General features: G+C 41.6%; 1 protein-coding gene across 2 annotated transcripts in view; it reads right to left on the bottom strand.

Annotated features, from left to right (window-relative positions):
• The window catches only part of tsnare1 (T-SNARE Domain Containing 1), a 177,636-nt gene that overhangs the window by 72,585 nt on the left and 85,517 nt on the right, over positions 1-19,534 (bottom strand). For both annotated transcript variants that reach the window (XM_061262253.1, XM_061262263.1), the window contains exon 8: positions 17,838-17,993. In XM_061262253.1, the coding sequence (XP_061118237.1) occupies positions 17,838-17,993 (156 nt within the window). The remainder of the gene's footprint in view (positions 1-17,837; positions 17,994-19,534) is intronic.

Raw genomic sequence — 19,534 nt, 5'->3', positions numbered from 1 at the left:
GTGTGTGTGCGTGTGAGGGTGTGTGTGTGTGTGTGTGTGTGTGTGTGTGCGTGTGAGGGTGTGTGTGTGTGTGTGTATGCATGCGAGCATATTGCACATGTTTGTGTCTCTGAAGGTCTAGCATGGAGGGCTGGCCCCAGGGCAGACATCCCCATTGACTATATTTTATAGTTACTATATTCAGATATACTCAGTCAGCACTTTATTAGGCATTTTTTAGACTTGTTTTTTTATGTATTGAGTGTTCTGCTGCTGTAGCTCATCCACTTAAAGGTTTGATGTGTTTTGTGTTCAGAGATGCTCTTCTGTATACCACTATTGTAATACGTGGTTATTTGCAATACTGTCCTCTCCTCTGACCTCTCCTCTGACAATGCATTTTTGCCCACAGAACTGCTGAATGGATGTTTTTTGTTTTTCACACCATTCTCTGCAAACTTTATAGACTGTTGTTTGTGAAAATCCTAGGAGATCAGCAGTTTCAGAGATACTCAAACCAACCTGTCTGGCACCAACAATCATTTCAAGTCACTTAGATCACATTTCTTTCACATTCTGACATTTGGTTTGAAAAACAACTCAATCTCTTGACCATGTCTGCACGCTTTTATGCATTTAGTTGCTGCCACATGATTGTCTACCCAATACATGTCTACCTAATAACGAGGTCACTGAGTGTATACTGTATATTCCCTGTGATTTTGCATGACTTACATTAGGAATCGAGGCGGAAGGGATCTGAATGTGCCACTCCGACTGCAGCACTGTTTGCCATCTTACCACCTGTCTAAAGATCCACTTCCCCTGGCTGCTGCCAAGTATAGAATAGCATGCCACACCCATGTGCATGCCTCCAGAACTGTCTGTGTTTGCAGCTTACATCCAGTACTGCATCACCGTACTGCTCAGCCTGCACTCACAACATTCCAATAACTTCTGTACCTTCCAGTTATGGACAACCTGCATTTATATCAGTCTACGTCTGAAACATGTGGCAGACACAGTGATTTGTCAACAGCTTTCATAGCAAGTACACAGTAACTGCATGGTCACATCCTGAATTCCTCTCTACTTTTTTTTTTACCGTAGGCGGTTCTGGTTGCTAACAGCAGTTTTCTGTAATACATTAACATTTATGAATATGCACCAGGAGGTGTGCCCGGGGGCAGACAATCCAGCTGCTGGCATTGTCCTTGGTAACACCCTCCCATGCATATTCATGACACATTCATCTTCAGCTGCAGAGAGACAGTTGTTAATAGCACGAAACTGATCATCTGGTTCATCTATCGGATCTGCACAATGTACAATGCTTTTGCACGGACACACAAGCTTAAGGGAAATGAATAGCATACTATAATGCAGCTCTACAGGCAAATGCCTTCAGAAAGTAGGACTCTGTCTGTTTGTTCCACTGCTGTTTATTTTGCTCACAGCTTTATTATGATTCAGTGCTGACGCAAAAATACAACCACACAGAGAAAAGGCCACCAAATGGCTCCTATTGTTTCATCAGCCTTAAATGTCACCATTTTAGATCCAGACACCAGGTTCATCTGACACGCCAGAGGCCTTCACGTGCGGTCTCAGAGACGCATCATCACGCTCCGACAATTAAATCCCAAAAAGAATATAAAAGCTGGAGGAGAGCAGACGTGGTGGGGGCGGCGGACACCAGCATCGCCGCGGTCCCAACCTGCCCAGGAAACAAACCGCTGTCTCTGTGACAGGCGGATATGAAAGAGGCAGCACACAGCCGTAGCAGTGGGAGATCTGGGGTGATAAGGATTTTCAAAACTGCCACGATTTTTGAGGAGGTGGGAACAGTGGATGGATACTGGAGATAAAGGAAGATGTTTTTTTTTTTTTGGGGGGAGGAGGGTACTTTGTCAATCCTAGGTTGCATAGTATATTATTAGCAACTTAAAAATAAGCAACCTAATTACTATATTATTCGGTTGTATAATTCTTATTTTGCTATTGTAAATTCTGTACTATTGTTAATGTAGTACATAATTCAGTTAGGCATACTTAATTGAGAACAATGTATATAACTGCACATAATGATACACATATGAATTCAATACACTGATATCCAGTGGATAATTCATTGAAATACAGTGACATTATTGCATCTATTTGAATTGCAGAGTTTCGTGACCTATGGAGACTTCAACAAGTTGACATTTGTCAGAATGACATTTGGATATTTACCCAAAATACACTTTTCTAAGCCACAGTGAATAAGACTGTCTAAATGTCTGAGCGTGAATGTAAAATAATGCAGTACAGCGCAGTTCATGCATAGATAGGCAAATTAAAGACATCAACGCTTCATTGTTCGTGAATTGCGACACTTCACGTTCGAGCAGTGGTAGCTTTTATAAGCGGTGATAGGTCTTTATGATCATTTTGGGTGTTCTATTGAAATATGATTTTGATGCAATATTTGTGACGTTCGGTATGTAACAATGCAGTGAACAGTCTATGACTCTGTGGTTTGGCTATACTTTGTTGTTTGCTTTTTGTCACTATTTTTACAGCAACACTTAGCTTCTCAGCAGTACACCAATATTTTGTGATGTGAATGTAAAATGTAATTGGCTACATGTTTTGGTTATAATATTTTTTGGAGGCTGTCATATTGTTGTCACTGCAGGCTAATATTTTTTTCTGTGCCTTTCAAATCAAAGTAATTTCAAATCAAGCGAGGATGTCTTTGTATAGTGCATTTCACAAATAATTGTCAATTGTCACGCTTCATGGAAAACTCAAAACTCCTAAACTCCTAAACCACCACAAGAACAAGAAAAACTCCCCGGTGACAAATTCCTATCCGAAGAAACCTTAGGAGGACTTAGGAGGGGTTTTGGCCAGCTCCGGGTGTGGGTTCTAATGACCAGCATGGTTAACCAGTCAAGGGAAGGGCTGCTGGGCAGCAGCGGTGGGTGAATCCATACAACACCATTTTCAGATTCAGCCCCAGCGGCAGTATAAGGAGGGAAAATATGGCAGCTGATAGCATGAACCCTTTGAACCCGGATGGTGCAATTTGCACCAAAAAGCACACTTGTTATGTAGGGGAGACTTGCAACTCTAAAATATGTCACTTCAGGACATGTTGTGTTTGAACATCATGTGAGCTCATGTGGAGTTAATATCGCTTTTGGGGGTAGTGCCATGTCTATCAGTACTCCAAAAATGTGTGACATTGCAAATTTATGGTTGGTGGTTAATCCTAGCTTTAAATGAAATGTCTACCATTAGATGCTGTGATAAAATTTGGGAAGGTGGATTAGCTGAATGGAGTGAACATCAAAATCTAAATCAAAGCTTTGTCAAGTGCAATATGCAGTGAACTCGACAGATTAATGGAGTAGATAATGTCCTCTGCCAACAAATTATCACCATGGCCAACAAGTGACTTTTAATTTGGTGCACCACACCAATCCTCGCCAAAACAACAGTCATATGGTAATGAAGCCTTCAACTGGGACAGGGTGGTAGAGAGAGAGAGAGAGATAGAGAGAGAGAGAGAGAGAGAGAGAGAGAGAGAGAGAGAGAGATGATGGGGAGAGAGAGAGAGAGAGAGAGAGATGCTGGGGAGAGAGAGAGAGACAGAGCGAGAGGTCACAGTCCTTCCTAAACTTTAAGTTGCGGTAACTTTAATTCTTGAGTGACAACAGCCACAGATAAAAAAATGCAGGTGCCTCATCAAGTTGCTGAGAATTGTTTCCTGATCCTGCCAAGGAGCCCTGGGCAGGTAGAGAAAAAAAAATCTGATGTGGACCACTACATATTGAAGTGCATATCTAAAAGCATTCTGTAAAAGAGGAATGAATAACTGAATGGAAATATGGGTAGATATTCACTGACAGGACACTTTTAGCAGAGTACAAAGAGTTCCCCTGGTGCAGGTACTTGAGCCCATTTCTCCGAAACGCTTGCCTTTCTTACATCCTTAATCGAGCATGTTTGAGACACGCAGTGGTCTCCTGGCATGGCTACTGCACTCGTTCGACAGCCGTGATGCTTCACACAAAAATCACAGTGATGTTATGAAATATATCCTGAGATGATACCAAAAGAGTATAGGAAACAAATCAAGTAAGGGGTAGGCTTTCTTTACCTACTCAATTAATCACAAGACTGATATTGCATTAGAGGATGTTTTGGCTGTATGCATGTGTGCTAGTGCTTGTTCGGAGTGTGTATAGGTGTAGTGTATGTGTGCAAGTGATAGGTATGTTTTGAGTTGACTGGGCCCTCAGTGAGATCACACTTCTGCCTTTGACTAACCAATGGCAATGAAGCAAGCGGGTCAAGCCAACCTGAAGGAAGCTGGCATGCCGTGAGAGATACGCACAGAGCATCATTAGTGTCTCTGACACAGTGAGCAGGCCTTAAATCTAGTCTGACCGCTAGAATGTGCAACTTGAAGACAGTACCCCTGTATGTTACTTTCAGAGCTTTGATTTACTGAACTAGAGAGTGGGCATGTTTCTTTCTATTACCATAGATCTCATTTTTTCAGTGAACTTCCTAAATTCTGTTTCTTTCTCCTTTTGTCTTCTTTCTCTTTATCATTGTTATCTTTCGATACAATCTTTCAAAGACAACAATGAAAACAAAAAATAAGTAAATATACAAAGGTGTCAGTCCAATTAAGGGCTGAATCTTTTGTGACTAATCCTCTGTGCTAGTATTTCACATCTGACTGTTAACAGGGAGAATGACAGCAATAAATTAGCCCCCACCACCTAGACAACTCAGCTTATGTAACTGTCCAAAGGTCCCTGTCACTCAAAGGTGTTTGGACAGCCTCCACATTCTCTGTCTGACCCAACAAATAATGCCATGAGCAGCCCTATCCACTTAGCCAGACAGGAATAAATCACAGATTCACTGATAGGCGCCATATATTCCAGTGTCAGACCACTCCTTCACAGCAACACAGTGGTGTTTCCATAACCTTTGTGTGCAGAAGGCCGGCAAGTCAATCAGTCAATCTGTATGCTAGGTTTTTTTAATCGCAATTGGACATTTGTTTAGCTGCAGCTACATACATGACCCAGTAAAATGAATATGATCCAGTGCAAAATATATGATATGCCTCTTCCACTCTTCTCTCAAACTTCTGTATCTAATTCTTGCTCAAACACAAATATGGCACGCATCACTGAATATAATGATACTGTCATACACCAGAGGAAGGGACTGCAGCCCATGCCTATGCTACTGGGGCATCAACTGCACTGTCATGTACATTGATGGAATGATGACAATAGTAATCTGGGTAAAGTGTTTAGAGTGCTTCAGCATTAATATCCATGCATTACATTAATCTTTGGGCATATTATACATAGCACATATCAATACATCAAGATTACATCTCACGATAGCACCATTCTACGAACTGGGCTGTAGTTTAACCCAAGGAGTGATTTTGTTTGGGTTTTTTGTTGTCAGGGTTGCCCCCTTCTCTTGGCTCAGTCGCTGCAGTCTGCCTGCTCCAGCGATGCATCACATGACCTGCACATGCACATGAGCTCTCACACTAGGGGACTGCAGAACCACATACTGCAATGTTGGGTAATATGAAATGTTGCCGGACATTTTGGCAATGGGAGGGCCATAAATATAACTAGGAATTCCAAACCGTCCATTAAATAAGCTAGCCTCTAATTATATGCATCTAATGTCATGCAGCATTTATTTTGCTTCTTTATTTTGTGCCAATTTTGTAATTGTTCCATTATTATTAATCTCATTAGCATAACACAAAAATAAAGCCCTTATCACTTCTGAGACATTTTTAAATTAGTTTCTTAATGAATTGTCTCCTATTTCAGAGGATTTCATTTTCTGAATGGAATCTCAGATGTATTTAGGATAGAAACTGTGTCTGAGAGCACTTCTTGTTGACTTCTTCCAAACTCATCTGGCTCATCATGATGAATCTATCAGTGGGTGAGGGCAAATTTCAAATGGAATTTCCAGTTCAAATGGAATTATTTTTATTTATTAAAGTATATTTGCACTTTAATCTATTTAATTAGGGGTCCAAGCACAAAGTGCTAGAACCCTATTGTTACAATGTGCTGGAGCCCAATTGTATTTATTTTATTTTTATTATTGTAACTAATTTATAATCTGCCTTTGATGCTTTCTAGTTATCTCTCATTATCCCAAGCATGTATATTCAGACAACAAATTGTATTTTATATTCAAGAAAACTATGTCTGTGCGCATACACTCCAGGGTTAACTACATTGTTAAATATTTAGGAATTTGGCTGGATTGGAGATTCATGTGAGGCATCTGTGTCATAAACTAAAAGCTAAAATTGGATTATTGTACAGATAAAGCATGCTTATCTTTTCTTGAAGAAAAAACACTGTACAGTCAGTACTTGATTATGGAAACATTTTGCATGTGCACTCTGCCCCTTCCATCTTAAGCATTGCCTATATGCATTAGGTCTGTGAGATTGATTCCACATGAGCACTTTGACACCTGGTTTCCAGCACAATTTGACCCTCTTCTCTCCCCCTCCCCACCCCCACTTTGTTCTTTTTTTGACATACTGTAAATACACCCCATTAGGGCAAATGTGTCAAACCAGAGCCATTTCCCAAAGTAATACACCTTTTCCCCTTGCTGCTCCAGTATTAATAGCTGCTCTCTCTGTTCACTCATTGTTATTTTTTTGATGAAGCCGAGATGATTGAAACCGATAATGGTTTTCTCCCCAATAATGGCTCGCACTTCAGGTGGGACAGAGTGCTCTTGGGATGTCAGATGGTATGGAGTTACCTCTTTGGGAGTCTGATGAGTCACTGTTTTATGCAGATCAAAAAAAAGTATTTTAAAAACAACATCCTCCTTCAGTTTTAGACAGATAGTGAGTTAGAAAGATAGTGAGTTATCCCTCTTTATGGGCACGCTTAATTTCTGAGTTTGTTAATTCCTTATTCAATTTAACATTAATAGTATCAAGGAAAGGAACCAACAATTTAATTTAATTTTTTTAATCCATAGTAATTGGCATATACCTATTACTGGCTAAGAATGTATTATTTTATGGCCGAATGTGCAGCTATAAAGGTTTTCTCCAGTGTATCAGAGAAGAAAAATCAGAATAAGAGCTCCACTCACACAGCAGAACGACTCACTGTTTGTCAGGTCCAGTCAAGAGACTGGCTGGTCAAGTCTCCAATTCACAAGCAGTGGGAGGCTATCAAGCACAAGCCAAGCTCCAACACAGCTTATTGACAGATCAGACTGGCTGTAACACCAAATACACAGCTGAAGAGAGGAAAAGAGAGGAGCAATGGACAGGGATCACTTGGACAATACAAACCGAGGTCACAACATTGGCGATAAGGACATTCATTTGCATATTTTGAAAAATATATTAACAGAAAAAGACGGATTCACATCCCTACCCAGTGTGGTATCTGTCTTTTTCATGGTATTTTTTTAGATCTTTTCCACCATGACAGACACCAATCACAGTGCTGACCCCCTCATCCCCCCAACCCACCACACTTGGCAAACAGCCTGTGGAAGCCTGTCTCCACTGGAAACTAGAACTCCTATTTATCTCACTCAGAGAAAACAAACAGCCCAAAGCTACATAGAGAGCCCAAGCAGGCTGCAGAGAAAGGTCTTTAATCAACTCAAGCTGGGGGAGAACCCTGAAAAACAATCACAGAACCTGAGAGACCATCAGGTTGCACGCCTACATTTTACCCTCACCTGCTCCAGTGGACTCAGCCACAGTACAGACGGCATAGGCTGGTCTCGGCTGCATTCAGTGACCCTGTCTGGGTTTCATATGAGCCAACCGAATGGCCTAATTCAGAAGTATGAATTGTTCCTGTAAGAGATATGCATTTGGCAGGGCATTTGTTACAATATGCTATTAATGGTGTGAGTACATTAGATGCATTATATCTGGGACTTGGAGACTGTGGCTATTTTGAAGGAAAACTTTATAAAGACATATAAACTTTATATGAACAAAGCCAACACAAGAACAAAATGTAATCAAAATAAGAGCTCACATAACTGGAACAATCAATCAAAGAGGGAAACAAAACACTGCTGGCACACCAATCACAATTCAGGAATAAACTGAAAGTACCAAAACCAGGAAACATATGTACTGAGAACTTCAGCACTGAGCTGTTCAAATTGAGCAGGCAGTTAATATTAGAGGCCTGAATGAAAGGCATTTTCCCATCACTGCGTACTGTACTGGTCACTTCCCTGACACCAGGAACCAAGGGCTTATCTTTATAAGAGTGAAGATACATTTTATCCTTGGATTTACTGAAACAGACTCAAATAGCACACACAGATCTGGAGAGTGTTTTGTAACACCCTTAAGCCTCCTCACCGAGCACAATGCTTTGAGGAATTGTCACATTTGCTTTTTCCACACTATCAAAATATCAAACATTTCATTCCCAATACAACTTCAGCCAACATATGATGATAAAATAAATGTGAACACAAATGACAAGTAGATAGCATGTTTTATTGTTTATAAAAGAAAATGGCCCAATTTTGGTCCCAGGTTTAAGCCATGAGATACTTCAAGACAGAGAATTAGATGAACAGGATAGCAACCCTCTGGGGGTTGTTTTCCAAGAGTAAATTTACTCATTTTAAAAATGAAAAAGTATTACTTAATCATAGTTACAGAAGCCCAAACAGTGGAAGTGGTAGATATTTTTCTGTTTTTGAGTGGATACAGACTATTGTGGCTCTAATAATTAGAAACTATAATGCATTGGAACCCTTGCCGTGAAAAGGACATTACTTTGATTTGTGTAGTCTGTGGATTTCTAAGAAGCAGAGAAGATGAGGACCCCACCCAGTGTCGGCTCCATGGTGGGGCATTCAAAGGCCGTGCCCCCCCTAGCGAGCATTGATGCCCCTCCTACCGCAGGCCATGGTGTGGCCAAAAAAAAATCCCTTTTAGTTATTCTTTTAATATTAAATGTGCAAACTGTAACTTAAATGGAATAAAATGAAATTAAGGGGGAAAACGCATAATTTTGGGTGTGCATAGCAGGTTACTCGGTCTTGGTCAATGATCATTGGTCGCTGAGTGAACTTGTTACATTTGATTTCGCTTTTAACGTTTTAACGCAGAATCCATTTCAAGTTGTTGGTTGGAATCGAAAAGAATAGCAGTTGTCCATCTAGATAGACAGTTAGCCTAATTATCGACAAAATATGGATTTACGAAAATGGCTTAGACCTCCTCCTCCTCAGCCTCTTCCAGCAGCAGACTCTGACACTCCGGCCACCACCACCAGTACAGCCACAGTCTCTGAGAGCTGACCTGGCCCTTCTGCTAATGCTAGCTGCGGACAACCGCGAACGGACTTAACCATCGCAGCCATAGAGCAACGATCAACAAGCCCTCCTAGTGAGCAGACAGCGGTTTATGATCTCGGGACTGACAGGCCTGTCCAAACTGTGTTAAAACAGTATCCTGTAACTGTTTACAATGGTAAGGGGCGATCATTTGTCGGTAAATGGTTTCACAACAGAGAGTGGTTGGAGTACAGTGTCAAGGCAGACGTAAACTCTATTTCTGACATGTCAGAGGTGGGTAAACTGCATTTATTTGCGTTTAGCCTCCACGACAGCCCTCCGTTGTGTGTCATCTGAGTGAGCCTCCGTCCTAGGTGGAGTAGAGAGAGGGCTTAACTTTACCCCACCCCTTTCTACCTTCTATTATCGTCTGTGTGTTTGTGACTGCATAAACTGTGTGCATAGGGCTACCACAAAGCCTCGAAGTGACGTGATGGAAATTAACAACAACAAAAAAACCAAACCGAAATTCGCTAATGAAATAATTAATATTAATAAAGAAAAACGTATTTTGTTTTTTATGTTTTGATAACATTTCTGCTGCGTTGGACTATTTTGTCGCCACTGCATTAAAATATTCCTCAAACAGCAGTGCCCCCCCCCCCCGCCGATGACCCAATGCCCCTCCAATAGATCTGCTCTGGCGCCGACTCTGACCCCACCCACATGTTACAAAGTAAGGAACTGTTGCCGCGAAAGCAATGGCATCTCAAAACAGGTTACAGAGATAGAAATGTGAGTTTGAACACTTTCAAGCGATATATCCTGCTACCATAGTGATTCAAAATTGCACCTTGAAAAAAATGTATTAATGCAAAAAAAACCCCACACCAGCCCAGCCCTGGGCCGGTAAGACTTAAGGGGTTAAAGCATGCTAAAAAGTACCTAAAAGAGCCTGCAGAGTTCTGGTAAGAGGTCTTGTAAGACCAAGGTTGACTTTATATCAGAGTGATGGCAAGAGCAATGTGTGGATGCCAAAAGGAACTGCCAAAGATCCCACCTGAACTGTGAAACATGGTGGTGTGGGTCTTTGGGTTTGAGCATGTATGGCTGCCACAGACTCACTTGTCTTCATTGCTAATGTGACTGCTGATCACAGCAGCAGTGTAAAGAAGCATCTTATCTGCCCAAGTTCAAGCAAACGTCTCCAAACTCCTTGAATGTTGCTTCTCCTGACAGCAAGACAATGATCCTAAACATACTGCTAAAGAAACTAATGAGTTTTTCAAAGCCAAAACTGGACTGGCCAAATCATTCACCTGATCTGAACCCAAATTAACATGCGTTCATAAGATGAACTCAAGACACACAGTAAGGCAACTAGCCTTACAAGCAGGAGCTGAAGATGGCTGGAGTACAGGCCAGGCAGTGCATAGATACTCATAGATAAGATACTCATCTCCCTGAATGATACTCATCACCCGCTGAAGTGAATGGGTTACAGACTTCAAGCAGTCATTGCATGCACAGATATGCGACCAAGTACTAAGACTACTTTCATTTACATAACTTTCATATTTCCCAAGCATTATGGTGCCCTGAAATGGGGGGGACTACCCCTGTATGTAAAAAAAGTGTTATTTCTACACGGTGAACCGAAGTATGAACATGCTCTGTAAAAAAATTGAGACAGTGCACTTCAACCATGTGTGAATCGCTTCATTACAAATCTAACATTGGGCATACAGAGCCAAATCCAGGAAGAATTGCTACATGACATATTGAGCTCACTGGATATAAGCAGGCACAGTTGAAATAAACACACATAAAAATTATTTTGATAGCTTAAGGTTTTTTTAACTTATTGTATGCGGTGGTTATCTTTTGTTCCATATGCCGTACCCCTGCCACCTAGTGGAGTTACATGAATTGCCTGCATAGAGCACATATGGACACTTTGCAAGAGTACAAAAATTGCGCAGCCATCATAAACATGCCATTTGATGAAATCCTTAAACAGTGCAGCATCATACACCAAGGGAGCACAGGATGATGTTGGCAAGGTATAAACTCTGATTTTCACTTTTTTCCTCCAAAAACTCAAAAGGGAATGTAATCCTAGATGAGGCTATTAATGACTCTTACATAACTGTTATTTCTGTAAATGCGCACTGTAATAAAGAGTTCCAGGGTGGTATCTATATGATAAAGGCTTCATGACGGCAATGAAACTGAGATTTGCTCCGCAAGAACCTCGGAAAATGGAGTGGAACAGAAAATAATAACAGACATTATGAGAGACATCTGCCAAAAGATTCCACAGAGAGACAATTACCTCTTGTATGATAGGCCACGCGACTGATATATTTAGTTGGAGAATTTGTCCACTGAGTGTCAGTGAGGATCAAGGGATTGATCTCCGCTCAGACTACACCGTTCACTGTTCACATAAAAAGACATACGAACGTTTAATAATAAGAACAGACCCTTTGGCCAATCGAGGCACATTGTTTTGTCACATTTGCTAACGGGTTGACATGAAGATACCAGTCACGATTTGGAACAGAGCTTGAAGGCAAAAGGTTGCATGTTAACATGGAAATGTATTCCCCCGCAATCAAAGAAAGCTGTCACATTTTCTTCAACTGTAAATGTGTTTACATCACCATGTCGGTTTTGGGGGATCTCTGGGTGTTTCTGAGAATCAAAGGAAGGCAAAGCATCTGAGCATGGATGCGTCCTCCTGGGTAGATTTGACAGTGAGAAAAAGTGCTGTCTTAATGCATTCGTAAAACACTTACTCAGTTGCTGTCTACGCTGTTCTGATGCCTGTAGTTGTTCCGGCTGTCTTAATTTGTTTTGCACTCATGCTGTTGGAAGTCATTGACAAGCAGAATCTGGCAGATGGATAAAATGTTCTGAAGGGGGGGGGGGGGTGTGAAGCCTGTCCCTTTAGTGTGGATGGTCAAACAACATTCACAGCTCAGCTAAATGAGGGAACCCACACGTTTGTGATTATAGAGTAACAACTCTCTCCCTGGTGAAAGTATAGTACTCACTGTTCTTCAGTAAAGGGCTGGCTGTAACTCTTTACACTATCACCCCTCATTTGAGCTGCACAGGCAGAGGCAGAAGTTGTGTCACGCAGATTGATGCGTGTACTTACTGCTGAACAGAGATGACATTTTCCAGCTCAGCCATAAAAGGTTTAAGTAAAACATGCTGCCCCACATGCTGAAAAAAGATTTAAATGTTTGTAATGTGAAAGAAAACGCTTCCTTGGCTGAATGACCATGTGTCTGGTTTCGCACACTCGCAAGGGGCAAACCACAGGGAGGCTGCATTTCGACAACCTTTTCCTGAGACTTGCTAAAGAGAAAAATTGCATGCCTACAGCCAAAGGATGAAAATGTAAATCTCTAGCTATACACATACAGCAACACATACTGTACATGCATGTAGACACACACACATGCACACACATACACACACAAGATTAATTTGCCGAATTTTTCATTATTTTCCAGTCTGTGCTCTGTGGCTTTGGTCAGAGATGGAGATACTGGCACATGTGCACACATACAATCACCAGGGCCAGACAATGTGCAGTGGAAGTGTGGACCAATCACTACTGCTGATAGGGCGGGAGTGTCTGCATCGTGAGTGGGAGAGCAGGTGGCTGAGGGTGCGAGTGCACACATGTGCATTGTGCATCAATGCTGTATGTGTTATACTGACAAAACATTAATAACCACAGTGGAGCCTGGAAGCAATATCCTCTTTGTACTTTCACATATACACAGTCCTTGTCCCCATAGGCTGACACAGCTACTGCCCTCTACAGGTCAGCGTATGTTTAGTAAGAGAATGATCCCTGACACTCAGATCAAAACATACACAATTTTCATGTTCAGTTCTGCAATTGCTGCACATCAAACAGAAAGCCAGGCAAAAGAGCAGAATAATTTCATATTGAGGGCGACACAAAAGGTGTTCTGGTCTGTGGGCGTAAAAAAAAACCCAGGACACATAAAGCATGATGAGAAAATATATGGGTGTCTTCATTGTACGTCGCTCTGGATAAGAGCATCTGCTAAATACCAGTAATGTAATGTAATGTAAACCTTCCCCAGGTCTAGAGTTCTGAGATTAAAACTTCTCCTGTAAATACAGTATATCTGAAACCTGTAATGCTCTGAAAATGCAGGCTTTTGTAAGTGAAATTTTTTTTTTGTGTGTGAAACATTTTTCACAGGTGCATATCTCAGATGAAAGAGTGGCTGGGTATTTTTCCTCCTCTCAGTAATGAGCCAGGTGTTGAATTTAGATTCTCCTTGCAAACTGCCCTCTGCTGCAGCCGTCGTGAATTTATTCTCTTTTTTCCCAAAATTAATTTAGTAAAGCTCAGTGTGAGTCCCTCCAGATTGGGAGTTCTGGGAAAAGAAGGTGAATGTTTTTTTTGTGTTTTTTTAAATGAGGGATAATCTGGCCCCTTTCCCTGATGTATTGGGATTTTGCACGGTGGTTCAGGGACCGCGTTTTTAACCGGAAGGTTCCAGGTTTTCGGTTCCCTGGTGGGCTTCCTGTCGCTTTCCTTTTACAGTAACTTTTCTTGAAATTCACAGAGCGTATCCAGCTTTCTAAATGTTTTGGACGCAACATGCAAACTGCCATGGATTAAGGAGCCTGGAGTCTGCCCTAAAAGTAATTCATATGCTTCAGTTTGGAATTAAAATGATTAAAATTAAGGTACCATTGCTTTTTTTCATTACACTCTAGCCATCCATGCAGACCTCACCCTGCTCCATGTCCATTGTCCATTGCTCTCATTACATGACTGTCTTCCATGACTGTGTCCCTGACGCTGAGAGGGGTGTCTTAGTGCAACATTAGCCTCATGTTGAGGTTTGAGCGTGATTTTTCAGAGCATCGATATTCAACCTATTTGGGAATTTGAGCAGGGAATTTGATCTCACCAGAATACAAGTAAAAATAGCAGAAAACCCCATCTCTCTCCATGGGGATCATGGGTGAAGTTTTTTGGTTATTTTTTCCCTGTCTGTGGGTGTGAAATCCCTCACTTTCTTGCTCTCTCTCACTTTCACTCGATTTTCCCTCTTTCCAATATTACAAGTGTTTATGGGTTATGTAACTGTGTGTTGGGGGGCGGCCTGTAGGTAAATGACTGGGACACGCAAGGTCGGTGGTTCTAATCCCCGGTGTAGCCACAATAAGATCCGCACAGCCGTTGGGCCCTTGAGCAAGGCCCTTAACCCTGCATTGCTCCAGGGGAGGATTGTCTCCTGCTTAGTCTAATCAACTGTACGTCGCTCTGGATAAGAGCGTCTGCCAAAATGCCAATAATGTAATGTAATGTGTGTCTTGGGGTAGAATTTGAGTACTATAAAATGATGCATGACATATAATGAGTTTGAATTATTGCCACCCTCGATAAATATGCACAAATGTGCTGTAAACTTAAAATGAATATAGTTATTGTTATAAGCTTTATTTTCTAACATGCATAAAGTGTGCTTTATTAATGATTAAATGAATCAACCAGTCTTACATTTTTCAAATAAAAAATGTATTTGCCTAAAAAACTGTAATACTTGTGCTAACACCCCTGGCAAAGATGACAGCCATGAGTCATTTCCTATAATTTGTGATTCGGAGGGATTTTTGACCATCCCTCCATGCAGAACATTTCAGAATCATTGATATCCTTCTTCAATTCAGACCACATGCTTCTCATGGAATTTTGATGGCCATTGCAGAACACGGTTATTGTTTTTACTTAACCATTCCTTGTGGATGTTGATATATGCATGGAGTCATTGTCTTCTTACGACCAAGACCTAGCACAGGAAACCAGATTTTCTGCTAAGGTTTCCTGGTTCTTTGTTGAATTCATTGTGCCATTGGAGAGTGCCCCTGGACCACAGGCAGCAAAACCACCATATTTCACAGTAGGTATGAGGTGCTTCTCCTTGTATGCATTGCTGCCAAACATGTTGATGATCTCATCAGACCACACCACTTTCTTTCAGCCATAATTCCAAAGAGGTTTAGCAAACTCAAGATGCTTTTGGAGGTGTCATTTTATGTGGGGTTTTTTTGACTTGACACAACCAATCTCTGCAATTCTTAAACTGCAATCCTTGGGTTACCTATGGCCTGCCTCACCATATTTATCGTTGTCCGTGGAGATAATATGCAAGTTTACAACCATTCCATAAGTTTTACGCCACTGTACTATTAATTATCGATTATTATAGTGCTGTGTTAACTGTTTATGTATTTTTGGTAGCCATTATCCGATCAATTATCATCTGTGTCTTCTGAATTGACAGTTATTTGCCTTTTCCAATGCTCATGGTTGACAAAAGGATAAAATTACACAATACAGCTCCTTTAGACTGAGATTAACTAAATGAATGTAAAATTTTAATAGCCAATTTCACTTTTAAATTTTATTTACAGTAATTGTTAAGGGTGCCAATAATTTTGTGGTTTTCAGAACAAATGATACCACTAAACAAAAGACATTGAAACATGAGAGTAAATGCATTGAAATAAAAGTCGTTTTCCCGTATGTTACATAAAGTATATAGTGGTGACACACCAACGGGGGGGGTTGGACAGGTATCTATCTCTCACACACACAAAACCAACGTGACAGAGAAATGTCTTGGGTTCCAGAAAAAGCATGTTTGCATTATACAATTACAGCAAGACTGATATTAATTTAAGAGAATAAATAACTTATTCATACAAAAACAGTCCACCTGCTCAATGTGCCTCTCCAAACTGACACAGAAAGGTTTGGCTCACATCAGCGACACATTTGTTATAGAAATGAAACTTTCCCGGACTACACCACGACCTTGATGCTGGGGTGTTCGTGTTTGCTGTTTACAGGGGGTACCATGTACGTGTGCTGTATGCAGAATGGGAATGTCTTTGATGAATGAGGGAAGAAGGTTGGGGGGATTTCATCCTCACCATAATATTCATTGTAAAGACCCTTATCCTACCCTTATGACTGCCTTATAGCAAAAAAACAAAACAAAAAACATGGTGACGGACTAAAATATGTGTTGACAAGTGGCTCAAGCGAACCAGAAAGACATTGGGGTGACCTTTTATAAAATTCGCTCTCCTCACTTAATTCGATGTACCATGTCCTGTAATTGAAGAGCTCCCCATCAATAGTGGCCAGTAAACTTCAAGTATGCAGTGCACAATGCTCACCTTTATAATCTATAAATTGCTGTGAACCTGCACTTGATTGTTTTAAACAATTAGCAAGCACGTCAGTTTCAATATAGCCACTGATTCCGCTCTTCCTTCTGCACCTGTGCACTCCACATGGAACAAGTTGTTTTACCTTTCATGAGAAACAAATTAAGCTAAGCACACAGCGATTGCATTTATAAAACAATAATCTCCAATCAGATTGCTACAATTCAATTAAAAGAATTTAGGATGACGTTGCACATTCATATTTTATTTATCATTAATTCTACATCTGACTTTGAGCTGCAATTTCATTGTATGAATCGGTTGGTAAAGACATGTGCAAAGGAATCCATTACTAATTTACCTAAAAGAGAAAATTACCAAAAAAAAGGACTCAACAGCAGGGTCAGGTCAATAGCCAATTTACAGGTAGCTTCCTCTGTGTCTGTGACTAGAGAATGACTCAGCCTAAATCAATCCTTACCTAACAGCAGGAGAGCACAGGCTTTGGCAGAACTGAATATAATCCTGGAAACAAATATGTCCAAATGAGTCAAAACACACTCTTTATTATGAACTCCTGTCATTGTATGTGGCGTTGTAGTGACACTTTTCTTCACTATCTGGCCAATTGAAACATGCTGCCTTTTATTTGTCTTTTTTCCCTATCCTCTCCTGGAATACAAAGTGAACAATGCTCTGTAGCTTCCAGCTTCTCTTACAGCAGCATGTAAGGTGCAGAAAGCTGGTGGGGTGGAAGGCAAGGCTAGGGCGATTTGTTTCCACAGAGATGCTAAGGAACAGGCAGGGGTGGGGGTGTTGATATTTGGAGAGGTGATGAGGTATAGTGCAGGAGTGGGTTTTCCATGACTGAGGAGGTATAGAGGTATAGACAGGGGTGGGGGTGTTGATATTTGGAGAGGTGATGTGGTATAGTGCAGGAGTGGGGTGTCCATGACTGAGGAGGTGTAGAGGTGGGGGTGTTTATATTTGGAGAGGTGATGCGGTATAGTGCAGGAGTGGGGTGTCCATGACTGAGGAGGTGTAGAGGTGGGGGTGTTTATATTTGGAGAGGTGATGTAGTATAGTGCAGGAGTGGGGTGTCCATGACTGAGGAGGTGTAGAGGTGGGGGTGTTTATATTTGGAGAGGTGATGTGGTATAGTGCAGGTGTGGGGTGTCCATGACTGAGGAGATGTCGAGGTACAGACAGGGGTGGGGGGGTGCCGGTGTTTTGGGAGGTGGCGGGATAAGGCACGGTACCTCAATCTGCAGGAGTGCCTCCTCTCTCTGCCGCAGGGCCTCCACGTCTTCCTCGCTGATCTCGGCCAGGAACGCCTGACCTCCCCCCTCCACACTCTCCGCACCGCCGAACACCGGCTCCTCATCACACAGCTCTGCGAAAGGAGTCTGTGGGCTCTGTGCGAGAAGAACAACAGCCCGAGATTACATGCTGTTCCGCCGCAGTAAATGATGAGCCGCTCGTACGCACCGCAGACAGAGTGATAGGTTCACCAGTCGCTCCTTTGGACCCTTGCCACCCACCCGTTCTTTACACCCACAAACCGCAGGAGACCCTTTTCCCTGAATCATCTGCTTTGAAGTGATGGCTTACCAGCTGTGGCCTAACATGGCCCACTCATGCTACTCTCTTTTCAGACAGGGAGAGTGGAAGACGGAGAAACAGGAGAGGTGAGAGAGAGTGAGAGAGAGAGGGAGAGGAGGAGAACGAGAGAGGGAGAGATGAAAAAGAGAGGAGAGAAAGATAGAGAGGAGGAGAAAGAGAGGGAAAGAAAGAGAGGAGGAGAAAGAGAGAGTGGGAGAGAAAGAGAGAGAGGAAATTAAAGAGAGTGGGAGAGAAATATAAAAGATAGAGCCTTGCTCCTAATTGCACCAGGAAACATCTGAGACCGCCGCGCTGCTGATATAAATGGTTGGAAATCTTCCTTTGCTCTCTCACCCCTCAGCATCACAACAAAACCAACCAGAGAATACATTAATGATCCACTGTAATATACTGCATTACATATTACCATGCCACAGAGCACCCCAGCACAAAACACATAAGTGATGTTCTGACAGAAGGGCAGTCTATTTTGTTTTCCTGCAGATAAGGGACATTATAGTCTGGGGAAATTGAACACAACTGTGGGAGTTAGGGCATTGAGAGCTCGACATTGATCTGCTAATTTGTCTAATTGCATATGCATGATATTGATAAAGCCCCCGGGGTGTCCATTGTTTGCAGGAATCGTGTGAATCACCCCCTTCTCTTCTTCCATAGCCGTCACCGCTCGCTCTGACACAGTGCAATGGAAAAGTTATCTCTCAAGGTCCCCAAAGGGTAGTTTATCCCCTCATTGAACCTGCATCTCTACTTGTTTACCTGTCCACCAGTCTGTCAATAATTCCATCTTCAAGCTTTGCTATTCATCTTTGTTCCTGAAGGGAAACATTCTTTAAACATCCATTTTAATAGTACAGAACCATGATAAACCACAACCATCCAATGTGTTTCATCAGTTGGGATCATTCTTCTTCTTCCTCTCCTCCTTCTTCTTCTTCTTCTTCTATTTCTCCTCTTTTTCTTCTTCTTTGTATGTAGTTAATTATTTACTTCATTAGAAGAATAACATCCTTTGGTTTCTCAGGGATGGGGGTGAGAAAGGATCAACCAGTAAAACACAAGCACTCAGGAACGTACATACACACCACGGGAGTGTGCATAGATTGAATAAAATGCCCAAAATTAAGTTGATGATGCTGATGATGATCATATTCGGTTTAAAGTTTTTTCTTTTTAGAACAATGATGACAGTGAATGATGATGACAACTATTACATGATAATGAGTATTATGGAACTGGCAATAATGACGATGATTATGATGATGTAGGTGGTTGTGTTTACAACAACTATCAAAGACCTGGGAGTGAATACATGACACTTCCCTTTCTTATG

This window comes from Conger conger, chromosome 1 (assembly GCF_963514075.1).
Source record: "Conger conger chromosome 1, fConCon1.1, whole genome shotgun sequence".
Classification (NCBI taxonomy): domain Eukaryota; kingdom Metazoa; phylum Chordata; class Actinopteri; order Anguilliformes; family Congridae; genus Conger; species Conger conger.
The sequence above is the reverse complement of the archived record's forward strand: the minus strand, read 5'-3'. Positions and strand labels throughout refer to the sequence as shown.